This window comes from Rattus norvegicus, chromosome 17, assembly GCF_036323735.1.
Source record: "Rattus norvegicus strain BN/NHsdMcwi chromosome 17, GRCr8, whole genome shotgun sequence".
Taxonomy (NCBI): domain Eukaryota; kingdom Metazoa; phylum Chordata; class Mammalia; order Rodentia; family Muridae; genus Rattus; species Rattus norvegicus.
Window position 1 is genome coordinate 9085300 of NC_086035.1, and position 22575 is coordinate 9107874.

Here is a 22575-nt window from a genome sequence, read left to right on the forward strand (position 1 = left end):
TCTTCCCCTGTCTACCGGCACTTGACTATAACTCATCTTACACCTTTGAAAAATGTCCTAAGTGCTGTTCTCAAACGCTTCACCTTTGGGTCAGTGAGATGGCTTAACAGCTACAAGGACTTACTGCCAAATTGACAACCTGAGTTCAGCCCCCAGGACCCACATGGTGAGAGGAGAGAGAGCAACTCCAGCAACTCGTCCTCTTACCTGCGCACACATACACACAACACACACATTCTTATGTTTACATTTACAAAGTCCTCCTTTGCCTTCTCCCTACCATCCTCGTTACCCTGCCACATTTGTGAAGTGACACAGATGAGCTCCATTTGCACTCACCATTAAGCAGCTGCCTCACTCATTGAGACAGCCCTTGACTGTGTGTTATAACTTCACTGTGAGATGTCTGTATCCCTGAGGTTCTCTCCCCAGGCCTTACACTTCCCTGAGTCTTTCGCTATACACTTGTTGTTGCTGCTGGTTCCTTTCTTTTGTGAGAAACCAGGGACCCAGGTTAGTGATGACAACATGGCTGACTAAAGGATACTCTGGTCCCGATTCATTGTGAGAAGGTGACATCACAGGAAACAGCACACCCTTACAAATACATTACCTAATGGAGGGTAAACTTGAAAGTTACACGCAAGTTGTCTGCTGCTATGAACAAATTGCCTGCAACCTAGTCACTTAAGAGTTCCATTTATTATTTCTCCTGAACCTGCTGCTTGATGGGGTGTTCCTGCGCTCTAAGCAGGCCTGCTTGGTTTCAGCTGGGCTCACTGAGATCTGATCAGCTGACTGGTTAGGCAGGAACACTCCTATTTTCTCCAGGTCCCACCTGTGTGGCAGGAGTCTGGCCATTCCCTCATGGTGTCAGAGGCACAAGGTCATGCGGGCCATCCATGCAAGGATACAAGAAGTGCACATACATTATTTAGATCGGTGCTGGCAGCTGGTCTGCTAACTCCTGCTGGTCCAAAAGATGGGCTGTATGCAGCATCAGTGGAGGGAGACTAGAGTCGGAAAGTAGAGGAAATCACTAATTGGGGCTAAAATTTAAGTAGGTTCTCCATCAGGACCTTTCCCAGTGTGAAAGGAAACCTTCAAACATACACGATTGGGTCAGATCCGTCATAGAGGGAAGAAACAGGCTGAGTAATGGTCTGGGCCTGGGCTCTGGCACACCTGTACAACTCTGTAGGATGGGTAGGAAGCAGAGCTCAGGGAGGTTAAATAGCTTGCTCAAGGTTGTCAGCTGGCTTGTGCTGAGGCTGACATGGAGTTATGTCTGTCTGACCCAGAGTCCAGGTGTTTCCCACCATCCTTACCCAAAAGAGCGCCAGGGTCTCACTCTCCCTGATTGTTTACCATCCCACAAACCCTTCTGTAAGTCCTCCCTGATTGTTTACCATCCCAAAAACCCTCCTCTAAGTCCTCCCTGATTGTTTACCATCCCACAAACCCTCCTCTAAGTCCTCCCTGATTGTTTACCATCCCACAAACCCTCCTCTAAGTCCTCCCTGATTGTTTACCATCCCACAAACCCTCCTGTAAGTCCTCCCTGATTGTTTACCATCCCACAAACCCTCCTCTAAGTCCTCCCTGATTGTTTACCATCCCACAAACCCTCCTTTAAGTCCTCCCTGATTGTTTACCATTCCTACAAGCCCTTGTCTAAGTCCTCCCTCTTTACCGTCGAAGTCCTCCCTGATTGTTTACCGTTCCCACAAGCCCTTCTCTAAGTCCACTGCAGTGCTAAAGGAAGGGATTGTTCATCTCTCTGGAGAACCTACATGTTCTTCTGACTCTCCGAGTATGGAAGTTCACGTTCCTTCCAGGTGAGGACTGCTCTGTAGCCTGCAGCGATCTGGGCCCTTCCTAGGCTCATCAGAGAGGGAGAAGCATGTCTGTAGTTTTGTTATTTTGAGGACATCTGAGCATGAGTTTTGGAGTCATACTCACTGGGATTCAACCACTCACTAGCTCTGTAACCTTGGGCAGCTCATTTAACTTCTTGAAATCTGTTTCTTCATCTTTAAAAAAAAAATGGGAATAAGAACACCTGTTTTGCAGAGCTGTTACAAGGACTAAAACTAAATTATGCTTCTAAAGTGCCTGTCCCAGTGCCTGGCACGTGATAACGTGTTATTAATAAGAGCATCGTTTCTAAGGCAGCCTTTCCCCTCCTGGGAACCCTGTGTCTGTGTTGGACAGGTTCCCCCTGCCTCCAGCCAGTCTGTGCAGACTTGTTGCCTGCTGTGTCACCGCGAGCGCGAAGGCTGGGAAGAAGGCCCTTCACAGAATGGACTGGTGTTGCAGGGTGAGAAGCTGCCCCCTGACTTCATGCCAAAGCTCGTCAAGAATCTCCTAGGCGAGATGCCTCTGTGGGTCTGCCAGAGCTGCCGAAAGAGCATGGAGGAGGATGAGAGGCAGACAGGTGGAGACCATGCAGTGGCGGTAGGTAACAGCTGACAGGTGACCCTGGATGCAGAGTGCTTCCTCCCTCAGGAAGCCACAGGAGGCTCTGCCCAGGCTGCTCAGAGAAACCACCAGGCTGCACTTAGTATCTGTTTGTGAGCTGGGTTCAGATTTGAGGGAAGAAGAGACAGGCCTGCTAGTGGATGTAGGTAATTTTGATCCTGTCCGTCACCTGACCCTGATGCCTTCAGCCCTGTGGCCCCTAGAAAGGCCAGCAATATGAAACAGATCAGTGGAGATCTGAGGTCTACCTCAGTCAGAAGACATCAGTAATGGCTAGGAGCTGTGAAAGACTGCCGTCTGAGTCATTAGCTAGATGTCTCATTTACCCAGAATCACTTCAGTTTTCAAGACTTCTTGCTTTGGGGCTGGAAATGTAGCTCAGTAGTAGAGTGTTTCTCTTGTGTGTACAAAGCTCTGGATTCATTCCTTAGTGCTGGAGAAGAAGGAAAGAAGTCAGTTGGTCCAGGGAGGTGACTCAGTGGGAAAAAGCACCTGCCACACAAGCTTGAGGACCCAAGTCTGAGTCCTCAGATCTACGTGAAGCCAGCTGGGGCAGAGCATGTCTGTGATCCCCAGGCTCCTGCAGTAAAATGGGCCTGGAAGCTGGTGGGCCAGCGGCCTTGCTTACCCAATGGCAAACCAACAAAGAGACCCTGTTTGAAACAAGGTGGAAGGGGAGGACCTGCCTCCAAGGTCGCCCTCTGACCTCTGTGTACACTGTGATTCATCAGCATCTGTGCCTGCAGACACACACAGTCACACATCATACATGGATGTGCATCCTAACCGGAAGGAAGGGCTGAGTATGGTGGCACTCCCTTTAGTCCCAGTGCTTGGGAGGCAGAGGCAGGCAGATCTCTGTGAGTTTAAAGCCATCCTTCTCTACCTAGTGAGTTCCAGGACACTCGGGGCTCCATAGAGAGATGTTGTCTCAAAAATACCCAAAGAAATAAAAAATAATTGGAAGTCTGGGGCTAGAGAGATGGCTCAGTGGTTAAGAGCACTAGCTACCCTTTCCAGAGCACTGGAATTTGGTTTTCAGAGTCCGCGTGGTGGCTTAGAACCTATGTAATTCCAGTCCTAGGGGATTTGATGTCCTCTTCTGGCCTTTGTGTGTACTGTATGCATACGGTACACAGACAAACACTCATACACACAAAATAAAAATAAAGATTCAAAACAATTTTAAAAATAAATGGAAGGAAGGAGAAAGAAGGGGTCAAGGGGAGCCTAAGCGCTAAGCCACACTCATGATTTAAAGCCTTTCATCTTGTTGGCAGCTCTTCACCAGCAAATGGCCCATGTTCAGAGCTAGGCTCTGCCCACTGTCCACACAGTCACATGACTGGGAACGCCATAGCTTTTAGCAGTGCTGGCTCTCGTTTAGGTTCAGCTTGGCCTGTGCTGAGTGTGTTTCAGCCATACCCTAAGGCCGGATGGAGCAGAGGGTCAGCCCCACTGTTTGACCATGAGCCTTTTCTTTCTCCTTTCCAGATTTCCTTGTCACATACATCCTGCAAATCACAGTCTTGTGGGGGTGACTCTCATTCATCCTCGTCCTCTTCATCATCCTCATCTTCCTCCTCCTCTTCCTGCCATGGGAACTCAGGGGACTGGGATCCCAGCTCGTTCCTGTCAGCACATAAGCTCTCAGGCCTCTGGAATTCCCCACACTCCAGCGGAGCTGTGCCAGGCAGCTCGCTTGGGAGTCCTCCTGTCATCCCTGGTGAGTCTAAGCTTTGGAAAGTTCTGGGCCCCTTTCAATGTAGGTAGCTGTTTGCCTCTACTTTGGCCCAGTCAGTGAGGAATTTGGTTAATAGAATAAGTAAACATGGACCTGTTCTGATGGCAGCAGGCCAACCTAGATCTTCAATATGAAGACCTCCTGCAAGACTCTGACGTTACAAAATACTGCCGACAGACAAGTTTGCCCTCACTGTTGTTACTCATTTTGGGTCCAGGATGGGTCCTGGTAATGTGGGGAACCAGTAGCCTGGGAAAGCCTCAGGAAATGAGACTTAGGTCATGTACACTTGCCCTTTATGCTGTGACAGCCTCGACTGCCTCTGCTTCTCAGCCTCCTTGGACTTGTGCTTCTACATTAGGGATAGGTAGACAGCACTGTTTACCCCAAAGGAATGAAGGCTGGCAGGCCACAGGAGTCTCCTTAAACTCAGTACCAGTACTTAAGACCCAGAGGAGAAAGCATTTTGGATTATTACTGCCATACGTCTAAATGGACGGGAAAGTTACTCAAAATGCTACTGTCTTCAAATCATGTGAATAGAGTACATCATTCCAGTTATCTTAGTTCATGAGCTGAAGAGTCATCAAAGCCTTTTCCTACTTCAGGCAGAAATCTGTAGCCTTCTAGGAGTCAAGCATACCTTGGCTGCTCTGGTCCACATGGCCCAGAGGTAGATCCCAAGGTTGATATAGCTTCCTTTCTTAGGCCTAAGGAATGCCTGAGACTAAGGGACTCAGAGAAATAGTAGACACTCTCTGTTCATACCACAACTGAGCCATATCCTCTTAGGCTTGGGATGCCCAAGCCGTCCCAACAGAGCGCTTACCCACACATTTTAGGGTGCTTTGTGCTATAAGCTGTGCCCTTTGGTCACAGGAAGCAGGATGATGTGGCGATGAACCTGTGGGCTTTCCTTCCAGGTCTGACCCCTCTTTCTCCCCTCCACCTACAGGTGAGGCTTTCCCTGTCTCGGAGCGCCACCAGCACTCAGACCTCACTGCTCCCCCTAACAGTCCTACTGGCCCTGCCCCCCATCCAGCATCTCTGATCCCTTCTCACCCTGGCTCCTTCAGCTCGGCATCCCACCCACACCTGCTGCCCACCACCCCAGCAGCACCCTTCCCTGCCCAGGCTTCAGAGTGCCCTATGGCTGCTGCCACTGCCACCCACCCCCCAGGGCCATGTCAGAGCCCTCATCTGCCCTCCACCAGCATGCCACTTCTGAAGATGCCTCCACCACTCCCGGGGTGCAGCCACCCCTGCAGCGGGCACTGCAGCGGGCACTGTGGTGGGCCTCTCCTCCCACCACCGAGCTCTCAGCCACTCCCTAGCACTCACAGGTAAGTGAGTGCCATGAAAGGCGCCACTCCCTTCTCACTGGAGCCTAAGGGTTTGGAAAACTTGCCGAGAACAAAGCATAGAGTGGGCTGGAAGAAATAGCTAGAACAGGTCCTGTGTCGGATTCCTTAGCGTAAATAAGCTCTAATTTAAGTTGGGTTTGTTTGTTTTTTTTTTTTTTTTTCTTTTTTTTTTTTTCTTTTTTTTTTTTTTCAATTACAACTTTTTTTTTTTTTTTTTTGGTTCTTTTTTTCGGAGCTGGGGACCGAACCCAGGGCCTTGCGCTTCCTAGGTAAGCGCTCTACCACTGAGCTAAATCCCCAGCCCCTTCAATTACAACTTTTTAAAGCTTAGAACAATTTAGATGTAAAAAGGGGAAGGGTTTTCACAACCTGAAGAGAAAACTCCCAGCACTGTGGCCTGTTTTCTTGAAGATACTTCTGTATATCATTTGGTCTACATTTGATAAATATTTTATATAGCAGTTTTTTTATTTTTATATTGAGACAGGCTCTTGCCATGTAGCCCAAGCTAGCCTTCTAACTTGTGATCCTCCTGCCTTAGCCTCTTACTACTGGGAGTACAGGTGTTTCTTACCACCTCTGACCTGTGTAGCAACACTTCTTAAATATCATGACCATTTCCCTACTTAAAACGTGGTTTCAAAATTAAGCATCCATGTAATGTCCTACTCTACAGTTACAGCTTAATTTTATGTCCTCCCACCCCTTCACTTTGAAGCATTTTCAATTTGTTTTTGTTTTTGAAGGCAGGGTCTGTTTGTGTAGCCCTGGCTGTCCTGGGACTCTCACTATAGACCACACTGGCCTCAAACTCAGAGATCCACCTGTCTCTGCCCCCTGAGCACTAGGATCAAAGGTGTGCACCAACAAATCTGGTTCATTTCCAAATTCCTATCCAAGAGAAATCCTTGTGTGATAAGCCTGGGTCTAAATAGACCTGGGTCCTTTGGAGCCCTAGAAGCTCCTCCGTGGTTCTGTTAGCTTTATTTGAAAGTGAGTGTATGACGGCAGCTGTGGTAATAGTTGACACCATATGGATCTGCATTTCCCAATCTGAGATCTCACCGCCTGCTGCCACCAGTCGCTCAACCTGTGCTCTCACATGTCTTTCACATGCTGTCTGTTGTCAGTACAGACTTGGACCTTGCTGTTTTCATTAAGTACTGCGGTGTTCCTGTGTTTTGTTCTTAATCCTTGGTGTTTGGGGCTGGAGAATGTTAATTGTAGTCCACTTTGCTACTCTCCAGCTGCAGGACATCTGTCATTCCATTAGGTTTGTTAGCATAGGCAGCATCTCAAGCTGTCCTGCCCGCATGTTAGCATAGGCAGCATCTCAAGCTGTCCTGGCCGCGTTTTCCCCTTACACTTTCTCATCACTGCTTCTTGGGAGGATTCTTATCACACGTTGGCAAGCTGCTTCCTCCCACACAGAGTGCTATACACACACACCTATGAGCCCAGCAGTTGGGAAGCGGAGGCCAGAGGATCTAGAGTTCAAGGCCAGCCTCAACTGTTTAGAAAGACCAATTTTATATGAAAGAGTGAATGCGTGTGCTGGGGATTCCTAGCAGGGAAGAGAGTAGGTGGGAGAACTCTCAGTGGTAAAGAAGAGCAGTCTGTATCTTCAGGAACACTGGTGAACTTGACATAAACTTCTGTAGGCACCGTTGGTAACAACTGCTGCTTTTCTATCTAAACCCTACCACATGTTTACTAACCTTTGCAGAAGCAGACATGGGCTACACTGGCCTGTCCTAGACTGTCACCTTACTCCTATTTCCCCTCAAACATGGACCAGCTTCTGCAGTGCTTAAGCTGCTGCCGCTGCATCACAGGGCTCTGCTTCTTCCCAGCTTTGATTCAGAGGCCTCTCAGCCTGTCTCATCCTCGCCCCGGGAAAATACCCTTTATAATATAAGTTGCCCCAACTCATTGCCAGGGTGCAGAGGCAGAATGTAAGTGGAGAAAGCATGAACTTTGTGCACAGGGCAAAGGAGTTTGTCGTTTGCTGCGGTTTCCACAATCGCTAAATGGAGAGATAGGTGCTGGCTCTCAACAGTACTCCAAGGATGGCCAGGCTTCACGTTCAGTGTGCTTTTGGGTTGAGCATTAGTGGTTCTTTTAGTGTGTGGCCCCCAGAAGACACATCCACTTTTTCTCATCACTGAGCTCTGGAATAAGGAGGCTCTGCCTATCTACACAGACACAAGACTCAAGTGTGCGGTAAGGACCCTGGACAAGGAGAAGAAAAACTGTTCTCTTTGATCATTTGAACTATACCAGAAGAGCCACCAGCCTATGAGTCAGTTCATATTCCTGGTCACTGAGCACTTGCTCTGCAAGGGGGTTGTGCTGTGTAATCAGACTCCAGAATACAAGGGGGCAGGCTCACTAGATTAGAAGACAAATGATGAACAGCCAGCTATCACAAGGCTTGATACAGTGAGCTAGAGAGGTGTCCACATGGCACTGCCAAATAGGCGTATGTGGGAAACGTCCAGGGCCAGTCTTTACCTTTGTGGTGCCCGAGACTCTTACCAGGCTCCGATCTTTACAAGAGGCGTTAATGTGACAGCGGAGGGCAGCTGGAATGGAGGCTGGGGATTGGGATACTTTTCTAGGCTCCTGCTATGTTCTGTGCCTACACCACCCACGCTTACCTCTGGGCCCTTCTCCCTTGCAGCAGGGACCCTGGGTGCAAGGGGCACAAATTTGCACACAGTGGCCTGGCCTGTGAGGCCGATGAGGGTCTGGGCGAGGAAGAGGATAGCAGCTCTGAGCGCAGCTCCTGCACCTCGTCCTCCACCCACCCCCGCGATGGGAAGTTCTGTGACTGCTGCTACTGTGAGTTCTTCGGCCACAATGCGGTGAGTGAGCCTGCCTGGGCAGAGAGGGCTGGGCAGGCAGGGGCAGAGGAGAGACCCCTGATCATGGCAGGGATCGCCATGCTGGGCTTCAGAGTCCTTACACCTACATCTGCTTGCTTCAGCCTGGAGGCACATTTGTGAGGTCGGGATATCTTAACGTGTTATTGGCTGTGTTCTTCTCGTGGTTTCTCTTAAGATTGACTTTTTTTCTTTAGGCAAAAGGAGAGGAAGTGGCAGAGAAAAAGCTATGATTCTGATGAGTATGTATACGTGTGTAATCCCAGAGAAGTGAACGCTTGTGCATGATGAAAGCAGAGTGGAAGCAAAAGGTTCCCCAAGTGTGACAGCCAGCCGAGGTACAGGCCATGAGCACAGATGGCACCAAGGAGGCTCAGATCATGCTGTCTCTAGACAGGGGAGCAGTTCAGAAGTCTCATGAGGAGAAGAGGAGAAGGCTGGCTAGGGCAGGGCAGTTTAGGATAGGAAATGTCGAAGTAATTCAGAATTACTAGTCACCTTTGAGTGAGCATTGTCATCTTCATTTTAGAGGTGACAGAATTGATGTTCACAAAGACTGAGTGACTTACCCAAGGTCATACAGCTTCCAAGTGATGAAGCCCGGGCTCAAACCTGCTTCCCTGGCTCCCCAGTCCTTGGTCACCAAGCTCTGCCCTCATCTTCATACCTACCACTGCTTCGGCTCAGAGTCTACTGAGGATGAAGCCATTCGGCCTTGGTGGCTGATGCTAGAGAGAATAATTATCTGGCTTCTCGCCACATACATGGTGCCAGTGGGTGGGAATGCCATGGGCCTCCCCGGCCCAGGGTGTAATGTCAGCACCTCCCCCTCCCCCAGCCACTCGCTGCCCCGACGAGCCGGAATTATACTGAGATCCGGGAGAAGCTCCGCTCCAGGCTGACCAGGCGGAAAGAGGAGCTGCCCGTGAAGGGGGGCACCCTGGGCGGGATCCCTGGGGAGCCTGCGGTGGATCACCGAGATGTGGATGAGCTGCTGGAATTCATCAACAGCACGGAGCCCAAAGTCCCCAACAGCGCCAGGGCTGCCAAGCGGGCCCGGCACAAGCTGAAAAAGAAGGTGGGTGTGGGGGGGAAGCTCAGCTCTACTGCCTCTCCTCCCTAAGGACTCCCTCACTGAGCCCTAAGACCTCTGGGGTAGGAATAGTGCTGGCTGCCAAAAACCTGGGTATCGCTCTACTATGGGAAGGTCTGAATGAATCTGGGAGGCATCAGGGTCAGGGAAACCCCAGGGGCAAGTAATTGGAGCAGGAAATGTGTCTCCGCCGCAGGCTGCTTGCTGGTGTCCTCCAAGCTGAGGATTTGCTGCTTCCGTCGCCGGTCAGTTATTCAGTCAGCAAGTACGGCCACAAATACTGGGAGCCAAAAAGTAACAGTTAAGTTCTCACCCCGGGAGAAACTCAGTCCAGCGAGCGAGGAGACTGACACAAAAATAGACAAACACATTAGGGTGTGACAAGTACCAGGCCGAGGGAGGTGCCCAGGAGTGGCTTTACCGGAGGGTGACTCATCAGCTGGGTCCCAGGGAATAAGGACGGGCAGCAGGTACAGCACATCCCACCACAGTGTGGTGGGGCCAGTGCCGAACGCAGCAGAGAAGTAGGGCAGGAAGTGGGAACAGAAGAGAGAGAGCCTCAGAGGCCCTGCTGAGGGAGGCATGGCAGCTTCCAAATACGAGGTGTCCCAGAGGGTTGACTCGCTCGGATCTGTATTTTGACTGTAGTGTGATTCAGAGGGCAGATTGGAAGGTGAGGGAAAGAAAACTTGAGTTTGATGCTCCAGGTAGGAAAAGACAAGACCAAGGGGGCAGGGACTGAGACTGGAACTGAGAGGCTTGAGTGAGAGAAGTGACTCCAGTGTGTCCCGGGTGGGAGCCAGTACCCTGACAGTTCTTGTGACTGAGCCAGCAGGCAGTGGCAGGAGACTGGGTGTGGTTGGGGTGAATTGACTCAGGTTCCTGTGAGACATTCTAGTGCAAGTGGAGGTGTGAGTCGAGCAGTTGCCAGCACAGAGATGTAACTGAAGTCATGGGAATGAACCAGTGCTCACTCAGCACGGAGGATAAATGCAGTGAGCAGCTATTCCTAGACAGCCCTGCTGCCAGACGAGCCCAGCCTTGGTGCCTGCAGCTTTATTACTTCACCTGCCGAACCCCAGCTGCGTCTGCTCAGAGCCACACGCAGGAACCACCATCTCAAGAGGTTTGGTCTCACAGCCAGCTAGTTTCAGTTCTTGGGTGGTCAAGCAACCCTAGAGCTCCTAAAGGCAGAAGTACTTCTCCATCTTTCCAGCCCGAGGACAAACAAGATCCTTCTGCAGCCTCAAGTAGTTAACTGCTTCTGCTGCTACCTTCAGAGTGGTCACGCTTCCTTTGCTCCCACCCCAGGTTGCCCTCCAGAAGGCATGTTCCACAGCTCCCAGCCTGGTGTGCACTTCTCACCTGTGCCTCTTCCTGAAACACTGTCACTCCAGGGCAGGTTCCTCAGGGAAGTCGTCTACGCTTGTGCTACACCTTGCCCCTCGCTCTGGCCTCCCATTTGCCGTAACTTCTGATCCCAGAGCTCCCCGGAGTCACTGTCCACTAGACCCGAGTCTTGTAGACAGGAACAAACATGCAGAGGTGGTCTCGGTGTTGATCAGAGACTATTGTCCTTTTGCATTTGGCTGTCAGCCCCACTCTGAGGTCCTTCTTACTAGTGTGGCTGCCATCAGGAGTTCATTTTCCCGGTAGGCATGTAGCAATGACTGCTTGTTTTCTAGCACCTTGGGAGTAAAGGCAAGGGTCTTCCTGGTCCCTCATCCCACTTTCAGACCATTACGTCCTTTTCTCGCCTTTAGGCACTAATCCCTGATGCTCTGAAGTTATACTCATGCCTGTGTCATCTGCAACCTAAGATCCGTCCTTCCTTGTCCACCAAGTATTGTCTTCTGACCCTTTCCCTCTTCCTAGGCTAGGCTAGTGCTCACTTGAATAGGCTTACAAAAGTCACTCGCTCACACGGGACTTTCTAGTTCCTTGCCTGTTGCCTTTCTCACACATCAGCTGGGTGGGAGTGGGTCCCCTACTTTGTTGAACTCCCATGTAGCCTGGCTGGCCTACAGACCCCTGTCCCTTTATGCCTTGCCCAGTCACACGGCCCTTTTTCCAGACCTCTGATTCTCCAGCTTTGAGGCTCTCAGCTGCCCTCCCACATTCACTTCTGTTTCTAGCAGGAAAAAGTCACTGGACTACCTCCTCCTCTAAAGGAAAGGTTGTCCTCCTGCCCAGCCCAGGGAGTCCTTTCTTGCTTGCTCAGCCCAGGTTGCCTGCTCTTATTCCAATGCCTTCAGCTGGTAAACTGCTTCCTCAGGTTCAAACCCAGGGATCTGCCCCCATTGTCTGTCGCTGAGCCCACTGCTGAGTTTCGAAGGCATGCGGTTGGTTCCTGCTTTTCTCAGTTTGCTTCTTCTTCCTGTTTGAGTTCATTGTTCCCATTGTCACCTAGCACTCCTCAGTCTCTGCTTCATCACTAAATCCAAGCTAGGGGGTTGGGGATTTAGCTCAGTGGTAGAGCACTTGCCTAGCAAGCGCAAGGCCCTGGGTTCAGTCCCCAGCTCTGAAAAAAGAGAAAAGAAAAAAAAAATCCAAGCTAGGTCTTGGATATATGCCATCATAGATGTCTGCTGTCGACCTTTGACACATGCTCCCGTTTAATCCTTTGGCTCCTTGACTTTTCAGGCAAGCAGGGACAATAGGGTCACTGTCTTCATATTTCTCACCAGCCTCTCTGACCTCTTTCCATCTCCCTTGTGCGTTCCTGTCCCTCATCTAGACTTCGTAGACCATATCTCTAGGGAAGAGAAACCCTCTGGCTGTACTTGACATTGGCATCTCTGAAAACTGTTGGTCCTCCTTGGGCCTCCTGCAGGCACCTCACACTCTGCACTGAGCAAGAAGCTGCCTTTTCTTCTCCACTGTCTGCTCAGTAAAGGTGACCGCTGCACTCTGTTGTTTGACCTTGAGTCATGGCATCGCCATAGGGAAGCACGCTGTGACTGAGGCGTGAGCCTCAGGATTGGACTTCAGTTTGAGGCTCAGCTTGATCACACTTGCTGTACGACCTTGAGCAAATCAGTTAATCTCTGAGCCTCGGTTTTCCATCTGTAAAATGAGAATAACAGGAACTGACATCGTAGCGTATTGGGAGGATGGTGCGAGTGATGCATGGGAACCTGAGTAGAATGCTGCACAGGTGATGTCAGCCCACGAGGTCCCAGGAGCAGCTGTGGTCGTTGGAGATGTTTGTGGATATGTGTCATTTTACTTTCCTGCTCAACACCAAAGATCCCTACCCAGGATGCCCACCCACAGCACCTATGTTAACGCCTTCAGTGGTGAACACTGGGTGCTTCAGGCGCAAACCCAGGCTCCTGCACAGCCTACAGATCTTAGGGTCCAGCTGCTGCTTAGCCTCCGGCTTCATCTCAGCCTTACTTTCTAACCCACCTTCCTGTCTCCCAAGGTCCCTCCACACCACACCTCCCCTGGCAAAACAAAAGCAGAACAAAACTCTAGGCTCCAACTGTACTTCTGCATAGGGTGCTTACTTTTTCCCAGGGTAATTCCCTGCCAGGAGCTCTCAGATGGTCCAGGTGGGTTAAAAGTGCCTTGTACTTTCTGCCCGGTAGCACTTGACACTCACTCAAATTAAGCAGTCCATTTGGATGGCTCTCTTCCCTGGCAGAGTGAAGCTGGGAAACAGGCATGTCTTGTGCCCAGCTGTCCTCCCAAAGCTTAGCCCACTGTCTCTCACTCAGTGAGCAAAAGGAACTAAAGAGTCAGGAGCTTGGGAACCCTGCCTTGCTGATTTACCAGCCACCTAGTTAACCTTGAACCAGTTTTGTATTCTCGCCAAAGCTGAAGTTCCTCATCTGTGTAGACTGCATTGTGGTGCAGCAAGGGCAGTGGTGAAGGTTGAAGGACAACTTGTTGCAGGAGCCAGGTCTGTGCATGTAGCCGCTTTCTTTCAGTGGCAGTGTTTGTAATGAGGAGGTGCTCTCCACCAGGGCTTCTGACACCTGCAGGGCACGAAGCAAACATTCCTGAGTAAAAACGTCCTTATCTATGACAACCAGAAGGTGAGGGAAAGAGCATCCTGCGGTCTCCAGGTGCCATATTATCTGTGCAGATGCTGCCCCAGGCCACTCTGCTTGCTGCCTTCCTGAGAAGGCCGAGTGCTGGTACATGGGGAAGGATACTTGGACCCTCACAGCTGTCCTCAGAGCAACCTTTTCTTGTAAATTACAGACTTGGACATTAAGGTTCAAAGAGAGTCAATGATCAGTCCAGGGGCTCCAAAGACCTGAGCTTCGGTGTGTAGTCAGTGTTCAGTGAGACAGATTATATGGCTGCCCAGTGGGGCAGAAGAGCATTCTCTCTAAGGTGATTCAGAGGTAGAAGCAAGTCTTCTCTCTCCCTAAATTCATTTTCCTTTGTCTTTCCCTCAGTCTGCAAGTCACCTGGAAATAGGTGAGGTGGTACTCCACCACAGCCTTCCCATGAAACCCCTAGGCTCTGTTAGCCTCTTGTTACCTTGGGTTTAGGTAGAGAAATTCGGGTAACAGCCCACAGATGAATTTCCATTCTCCTGATTCTAGTCTGTTGAAGAAGGTTTACAGGAACCAACCTCTTGGAACCGGGCAGTCTCTTGGGCTCAGGAGCTGCTTTTATACCATGTGGTGAGGGCCCTGTCTGTCACTAATCATGGCTGTAGGACACACTTTAGATGTAGGCTTGGATATGTGGGGCTGGCCTAGCAGTGAGAGACCTTTCTAAGAGGTGCCCTCTTCAGGAGGACATGTACAGTCAGCCACTCGCTTGGAGCATCTCAGCTCCTACATCTTCCTTCCTTCAAGACTGTGTAAGAGCACATCTCCCTGCTGCCTACAGGGTCGAGGAGACGGCCTCTCAACAGCCTCTCCACGCCATGCACCCCATTTGTTCTTTAGTCAACGGTTACTGTCTCTGCTTGGCACATGAGTCCACTGGGGTCTAACTGGGGGGTAGACAAATTCCTCAGGCTCATACTAACCCATGCTCAGGAAGCAGATCCTAGCCTCTTAGACCCTAGAGCTGACACAGGCTTGTAAAAAATACACTGTCCAAAGCTACTCTCAGGAGCTTACCTGTTCTTCTATCCCGAGACTTGATATCTGTCTGCTTTCATCACTCCCTCATCCCTATAGGGTTGTGAAGATCATGGGCTTCTGTCTTGAGCAAATGGCAAAGCCAGGTCCCAGGCTGACGTGTCAGGTATCACGCTGTATTTGATGGGTAGCAGCCCTCTGCTGAAACTGTGTCTTCTGTTGGCAGGAAAAAGAGAAGGCCCGGTTGGCAACAGAAGCTCTGAAGCAGGTGAATCGTGTTTCTGGAAGCCAGGAGCCAAGGCCTGCCAGGGAGAGGCTCCTAGAGTGGCCTGACCAGGAGCTGGACCGAGTCAGTAGCTTCTTGAGCAGCCGCTTGCAGGAGATCAAGAGCACCGTCAAAGACTCCCTCTGTGCTAGCTTGAACATGTGTGAGCTCGGGATGGACAGCAGTGGCTTTAAGGAGGGGACAATGGAAGCTCAGACCCTAACCCCTTCAGACCTCAGTGGCTCCTCTCAGAAACAGCCTGACATCAACCTTGACCTGTCCCCTTTGACCTTGGGTTCTCCTCAAAGCCACACATTACAAGCTCCAAGTGAGCCGGTCCCACCATGGGCAGAAAGGAGAGACCCTCACCCACCATGGACAGAGGTGAGGGGCCCCCCTCCTGCTATCCCTGAGAATGGGCTTGTAAGAAGACTCAACACTGTGCCCAACCTGTCCAGGGTGATCTGGGTCAAGACACCCAAGCCAGGCAAGCCAAGCTCTGAGGAAAGTCCAAAGGAAGTTCCCATTTGCAAACAGGAACGGTCTGAGCCTGTGGCCACAGGTGGGAAGCCAAGGAAGAGCAAGAGGCAGGGAAGTCAAGCAAAGAAGACTGAGGCAAGTCCAGCCCCCTGGCCTCCAGCCAACCAAGAGGCCCCCAGTGCCAAGAGCCAGATGTCTAGCCCCAAGCAGCCAGGCAAGGGCCCAGAGCCTGCCAAGGCAGGCAGTGCTGCAGAACCTGGAGAGGGGAGCCGGGGGAGCCGGCCAGGACCCATTCAGGCTGCCAGTCCCAAAACTGACAAGAAGGGTAGTTCCTGGCAGAATTGGCCAGGCGGGGCCAGGGCACGGACTCTGGAGCAGGAATCTGAGCAGATCCCCGGCCCAGCAAAGCCACAGAGCTTGTCCCAGGGCAAGGGCCGCAGCCGCCGGAGCCGAAACAAGCAGGAGAAGTCAGCCTCCTCCTTGGGTGAGTGCATCAGGAACCAAGTGGCTGAACCCCCACTCCAACCAAGCCGTGGGGTGGAGGGCAGTCCCTGTATATGGGCAGCAGCGCTCCCAGCATGACCCCAGAGGCCTGGCCATAGGCACTGAGCCCTCCTGGCTGTGTCTTCCTAGACGATGTGTTCCTGCCCAAGGACTTGGATGGGGTGGAGATGGATGAGACCGACCGAGAGGTGGAGTACTTCAAGAGGTAGGTTGGGCTGCCTGCTTTTCCCAGCTGAGGGGAGTCATGTCCATGCCCAAGTCCCACATTGTGTCTTGAGTCGGAGACACAAGTCTCCATGGGGTTTCTCACTGTCCTTCCACATAGCCTGAACCCAGGGAGCCCCTTGGCAAGACGAGCACTGGAAAGGTGCAAGGCGTAGAAAGGAGCTTGGTCAGCATCCAAGAGCGGGGTTTCAGTGTAGCCCTGGTGCTCAGGAACTCTGTACATAAACTAGGCTGCCTCAGGCTCACAGGGGTCCCCGGAACTGGCATTTTACTGGTACTTCTGTTCTAGTGGGCCCAGCTCTAGGAAAAGTCCAGAGAGATGCAGCCCAGTGACTGGTGCCATTAGAGGCATAAGGGTGTGACGAGGCCACTGGGTGGGAGGCTTATAAACCAACCTGGGGTAGAGGTGAGACCAACAGGAAATCTGAAGAATAAGACTGAGCTGAGCTCAACAGGGACGGTGAAAGGTGTCTGTAACAGTGGGACGCCATGTACAGAGGCTTGAAGGGAGAAGAAGCCAGTTGAGTACAGTGAGGATAAGGTAGAAAGGATGGCCAGTTTGTATCTCACAGCAGTTGTCTTCATGTGTTGTCCCCTGGCCTTGTGGACAGCAGTTCTCTAGCCTGTCAAACCCCGACACCTGGAAGCCGGTGTCTGTTGAAAGCTGACTCGTTTCTTTGTTAGCATCTTGCCATTATCACCCAGGCTGCCTCTGACTTATGGCAGCCCTGAATGCTGGGGTCACATCATAGCTTCCAGCTGGTTTCTGAGTAAATGGAGCATGCTTGTCCAGAGGTGGGGTCCAGGAAGGACAGGAAAAAGCATCTTACTTTATTTTGCCCATATTTCCAAAACCTAATAGGTTCTGTTTGGATTCTGCAAAGCAAACTCGTCAAAAAGTTGCTGTGAACTGGACCAACTTCAGCCTCAAGAAAACCGCTCCTAGCACAGCTCAGTGAGGTAGAGACCCCAGCTATCACCTGCACCCGCCTCTTCCATGCCGTGTGCCCCTCTGAACCACACTGTATGATGGCTCTGGGTTTTGGGGCTTATGGCTTGCTCGCCCTGCTCTCTGCACCCCTGTAGCACCACATCTCCACATTCAGTTGCTGATGCTCTGCTTGTGTCCTCTCTGTGGCGACTCACCAAGGCCTCTGTTCTTCCATCAGTCCTCCCTGGTTAGGCCCTCCCTGAATCTTGCTTGCTGCTGCTTCTCTTGAAGGTCAGCTTCTTGAGATGTCTTTACTTGGGCTCAACCTCCCAAAGTGTCCTGGCAACAGTAGATGTCATGGAGCTAACCCATGAGTGGGCACTGAGCGTATGTCCCACTTGATTCCTCAGTGCAGAATATGCCTTCCCCCTAAGCAGCATAAAAGACCAGCCCTGAGGGAACAGTGACAGACAGGTGAACTATAGCATGACCTTTAGGGCCATTGATAAATCATGGCGGTGTTGTTGAGGAGTCTTCCCCAGTAGCACAAGTTCCCGAGGAACTAGGAGCTAGGCTGTCTTTTGGGAAGAGACTGACCCACAGCAGCTCTGGCCTGCGCTCCAGCCACTCAGCAAGCCCCGTTCTCTGAACTACTGACCACTGGATGATGTTTTGGGGCTAGGTGCCCAAAACTGGAGAAAGCCTCCAGGCTGAGAGAGCTTTAGTGCAGAAGAGATAGGCGGCTAACATACAATATTGGGGCCCAAGGCTCTTCAGTTCTGTGACCTTTTTTAAAAAAAAAAAAAAGACTTATTTGTTTTATATATATAAGTGCTCTATTTGCATGTACATCTGCAGGCCAGAAGAGGGCATCAGATCTCCTTACAGATGGTTGTGAGCCACTGTGTGGTTGCTGGGAATTGAGCAAGTTCCTTTGGAAGAGCACTCAGTGCTCTGAACCTCTGAGCCATCTCTCCAGCCCCACAGTTCCATGTCTTAACTTTGTGCTTTTGTGCTGTGTATCTGGATCAGGATTTTTTTTTTTTTTTTTTTTTTTTTTTTTTTTTTTTTGTCTGACAACTGCATAGCTGCCCTTAGTACAATGGGAGATCTGATCTCTGTACACATACTCTGAGTCCTTAGTACAATGGGAGATCTGACCTCTGTACACATACTCTGAGTCCCTACCTGACCTGACACTATGCTCCCGTGTTCTTTAAAAATTCCTCAACAAGTTGAAGCGGTAAGCTTCCTGGACTCTGACTAACTCCCCCTGGGCAGTACTGAGGCCTGACGCCAGGGCAGCGTCCAGAGCTGAGACTCCCTGTGCTAAGCATATGTTGCCTCCTAGTTAAAGTTGCTTCCTCAGTCACCTCAGGCTCCCTGTGTTTTGAGGGGTCTGGTCCTTTGCCACTTCAGGATAAGTGCACCCCAAGGCCACTCCTTCCTGAGTGTACATCCTGGAGCCATTCCATCATCTTTCAGGAAGGCCCAGGAGGCTCAGTACTGACACAGCCTCCGGACCCAGCCCAGAGGTCTCCTTGAAGCAGAGCAGGAGTCTGAATACAGGGCTGGCCTCCACTGCACCTGCAAGTGGGAGAACAGCTGCCAGCAACCAAGCTCTTCTCAGCCCCGCCTCACACAGCTGTGCTGCGGGAAGGGAGGGCCTTCGTTCTCTCAGGCCTGTCCCATATGTTGACAGGACCTCACGACTGGGGCTCTGTCCCTCACCAGTTTTAAACTTTATTTTCTACTGAAAAATTTCCTCTTTTCATCCAGGAAATCTGTTGCTTGTTTTTAGTCCAAAAAACAAAGCTAATACTGCATATTCCCACTCACCAGGCCCAGATGCAGCTGGGTTCTGGGCAGAAGCTGGAGATGTAATTCACAGGGACCCAGAGCCAGCAAGGACAGCAGGGGTGGGGAGAGGGGCCTGGTACTCACTGATCCTGCCCTCTTTGTCCTCTCAGCCCTACCCAGGTTGACTTCTGCCGGTCACCTCAAGCCTCAGCTCAGGCTGCAGATGTAGTTCTCACGTGCCCTGCCACCTGTCTCGACCTCCCTGCTCCTACCACCCTGACCAACCAAAAGCTGAATGGACGCCATGCTGTGCTGGGGCCTTTGAGGATCTCAGCAGAGCTGCTTCCTGGTGCTATGCAGCCTCCACTCAAGAGCCCAGGGAATGGGCTGGCCTGGGAGCCAAGGGCTGGTGGCACTGCTGGCCCAAAACTGCTCTCTTTGTGTTTGGTTTCTGTTTTGTTTTGTTTTTTTAATTCTTTACTTTTGATACTGTGAATATCTTTCATGCAGAAAGATAAAGCAACATTTGGACACAGAGTTGGTGTGATTGTGATTTGCTGGTCTGAATGGGGAGCGGGAGGGCTATATGTACTCAGAAACAGGTCTGCATTAGTCACCATCTGGAGCAGTATCTGCACAGGCAGTCTGTTGTAATTCTCACTTAACCCTTAGAGTCCCCAAGCAGTCCTGAGTGCAACTGACAGCCCACCATAAAGGAGATGGGGGCTAAGGCTGTGACAGCAGAGCGACTGCTAAACTATCTGGCTGGGCCCAAAGGCTGTGGCTGTGGTCACTGTCTAGGCCCTGCCTACTATTGAGAGGACTAAGGTACATCAGCCTCCGACACTGTGTGGGCTGGGTAGCTCAACATTGGAGAGGCTGATCCATGGGGCTAGATTCAGTCTAGTGCTGAAGGGCTGGACAACTTCTGGAGAGCCATTGATCTATCTTTCATTTTTTTACTTTTTTATTTTTATGTATGTGAATGGGTGTTTTGTCTGCATTTATATGTATGCACTACATGTGTACACTGCCTGTGGAGACTAGAGAGGGACATTGAATCCCCTCGGACTGGAGTTACAAATGGTTATGAGCCACCATGTGGTTGCTGAGAATTGAACCTGGGTCCTCTGGAAGAGCACAGTGCTCTTAACTGCTCTCAAGAGAGTCCCTAATTTTTTTTTTTAATATTTATTTATGTAATGAATATGAGCACACTGTCGCTGTCTTCAGACACACCAGAAGAGGGCATTGGATCCCATTACAGATGGGTGTGAGCCACCATATGGTTGCTGGGATTTGAACTCAGGACCTCTGGAAGAGCAGTCAGTGCTCTTAACCACTGAGCCATCTCTCCAGCCCCCGAGAGTCCCTAATCTTTAGTCCACATTGAACGACTGGAGAGGCTAAGCTCTGATGTCAGCAGCAGTAGCAGCAGCAGAGTAGATGCATCCACCACGAGGTATGACTGAAAACAGGCAGGCAAAAACAACAACCACTGAGGAAAGGACAGGCCTGTTCTGGGGGAGTGTCTTCACCCTTTAGTTAGTCCTTCCGGGAAATGACCTTACAGGTTCACCCAGCGGTGTGTCTAATTAAGTTGGCAACCAAGATTAGTCCCTACACTTAGTTTTCCCCTTTGCAAGATGACCGTGTGGATGCAGGTTGAATATAGTCTTCTACATATGTATGAAACCAGGTCTAGGGAAGGCCCTGAGGCCTTTACAGCCATGCACCTGTAGCTCTAGCCAGTTGAGAGCCACCCACACCATACCAACATACCTGGAGCAGTTAAGAGCAAACACCTTTGATGAATTAAATCTGATTGTCGAGTGGGAAGGAATATGTGGCCATTTGTAGATCTGAAAACAAAACCCGTAATCAACATCTGTAAAGCCAAGGAATCCACTTCCTCTTCCCAAATCCTGTTTAATGTAGTAGATTTACTAAAAATGTCTTACATATACTATGTCCAAAAAGTCTTTTTCTTTTTAAAGATCTATTTTATGCATGAGTGTTTTTGCTCACACCATAAGCCTGGTGTCCAAGGTCAGAAGAGAGCATTGGATTCTACAGAACTGGAATTACAGATGTTCATGATTCACCACGTGGGTGCTGAGAACCCAATGTGGGTCTTCTGCAAGAACAAATGCTCTAAACCAGGTGGGCTCTCCAGCCCCGCTAAATGCCATTCTTTTTTTTTTTTTTTTTTTTTTTTTGTTCTTTTTTTTCCGGAGCTGGGGACCGAACCCAGGGCCTTGCGCTTCCTAGGTAAGCGCTCTACCACTGAGCTAAATCCCCAGCCCCTGCTAAATGCCATTCTTAACCAAGTTTCTGCTGGCAATGAAGTGTCTAGAGAGGTGTGCGCTGCCTTTTGTTAAAGTGGCCTCCCTACACAAGTGGCTAGAACCTGCCCCTTCCTCTCCTCCCCCAACCCCCTTCCCCATAGGACTGGGTGACAGTTTCCTTCTAAAGAAAGGGAGCAGGAGCCGGATCACAGGCTCACAGTTCCTGTTTCTCAGCCTGTTCAGTCCTCAGGGAGAGGAAAGTAGATGAAGCCTTTTCTCTATCGCATAGCTTTGTTTTTCACACTTGAAGCAACTATCTAAAAATTCCAGTTGTGGGGCTGGAGAGATGGCTCAGCGGTTAAGAGCACCGACTGCTCTTCCAGAGGTCCTGAGTTCTATTCCCAGCAACCACATGGTGGCTCACAGCCATCTGTAATGGGATCCGATGCCCTCTTCTGGTGTATCTGAAGACAGCTACAGTGTACTTAGATATAATAAATGAATAAATCTTTAAAAAAAAATTCCAGTTGTGGCAAAAGTAAAAGTCTGGTCAAGTTTAGACCTGGTGCCCCTATGTCTCTTGACATTCCCCGCCCCACAACAGAGTAACTGCCATTATGAATTCCAGGGGGTTGTTTACCTTAAGGTGAGTTCTTACTATGTAGCCCTGGCTGGCTTCAAACTCAGATCTGCCTGCTGGGATTAAAGGTTCATGCAACCACCTGGCTTTTGTTAGTTTTTTTTCTTTTACTTATTGCTTCTTCACATCCTACAAGAGAGGCCGCTTGCTATGAATATCACGAAAATCGATTTGCACCACCTTTGTGATGATTTCATGCTAGTATTATGGTATACACAATCCCAGCACTCATGAGGCTTAAGCAGGAGGATCGCCACAAGTTTGAAGCCAGGCTTGGCTGCATGTCAAGACCCTCTCTTAGGGGAAAAAAAAAAAAGAATCCTTATATTTCTCCCAATCTCCAGACAAGTGAGTTCTCTTTGGCACTACAGGGTGATCAGCACTCCCATTACAGATAAAGACTTGAGAAGAGGCAGCCAGCACTAGCTCTGTCTTTACTCCTTAAAGTTGGACAACCTGGGCCCGGTGTCCTTTTCTCTCAACCTCACACCAACCCCTGAGATCTCTATGCCCTAAGGAATTTGTGTATTTACTGTCTACCCTAAGCCCCTTTCCGGCTCTCCTGATGGTGACTTCTCCACTTTCTCTGTAAACCCAGATCCAACGTCTCCTCTGTGCTATCTCTAGCTTCCCAGGCAGTCAATCTGAGATTTATATCATTTACCAAGGTTAAAAAACACCTTGGCCATTATTTTACATCCGTCCCGTCGTGTTACTTCACGCAGACGAGGCATCATTCTGCGAGCACCGCCCACGAGGAACTCGCATGCAGGGCTGGGACTCCTGGTCGCCAGAGGGCGCAGCGCTCCCCGGAGAGTGCGGGG

General features: G+C 50.5%; 1 protein-coding gene and 1 long non-coding RNA gene across 17 annotated transcripts in view; one reads left to right on the plus strand and one right to left on the minus strand.

Annotated features, from left to right (window-relative positions):
- Fam193b (family with sequence similarity 193, member B) overlaps positions 1-19360 on the plus strand; it is a 32686-nt gene extending 13326 nt beyond the window's left edge. For 5 of the 15 annotated variants that reach the window (XM_006253646.4, XM_039095996.2, XM_039095998.2 and 2 more), the window contains 9 exons: positions 2215-2457; positions 3976-4207; positions 5181-5568; positions 8273-8456; positions 9313-9552; positions 14845-15847; positions 15997-16072; positions 16955-17052; positions 18994-19360. In XM_006253646.4, the coding sequence (XP_006253708.1) occupies positions 2215-2457; positions 3976-4207; positions 5181-5568; positions 8273-8456; positions 9313-9552; positions 14845-15847; positions 15997-16072; positions 16955-17051 (2463 nt within the window). In that variant the 3' untranslated portion in view covers position 17052; positions 18994-19360. Of the gene's footprint in view, positions 1-2214; positions 2458-3975; positions 4208-5180; positions 5569-8272; positions 8457-9312; positions 9553-9763; positions 9869-14844; positions 15848-15996; positions 16073-16954; positions 17053-18993 lie in introns of those variants that run through there. The other 10 variants (XM_017600642.3, XM_039096000.1, XM_039096001.2 and 7 more) reach the window with 6 other exon arrangements.
- LOC108348505 (uncharacterized) lies at positions 13043-22555 on the minus strand. 2 transcript variants are annotated; one of them, XR_005495890.2, is made up of 4 exons: positions 22416-22555; positions 20606-20685; positions 14658-14834; positions 13043-13550 (listed from the first exon to the last, which is right to left on the minus strand). It is a non-coding gene; the product is annotated as an uncharacterized LOC108348505 (long non-coding RNA). The 2 variants fall into 2 exon arrangements; XR_010059075.1 differs by having other exon boundaries at positions 13043-14834.
- Between the last annotated feature and the right edge of the window lie 20 nt (positions 22556-22575).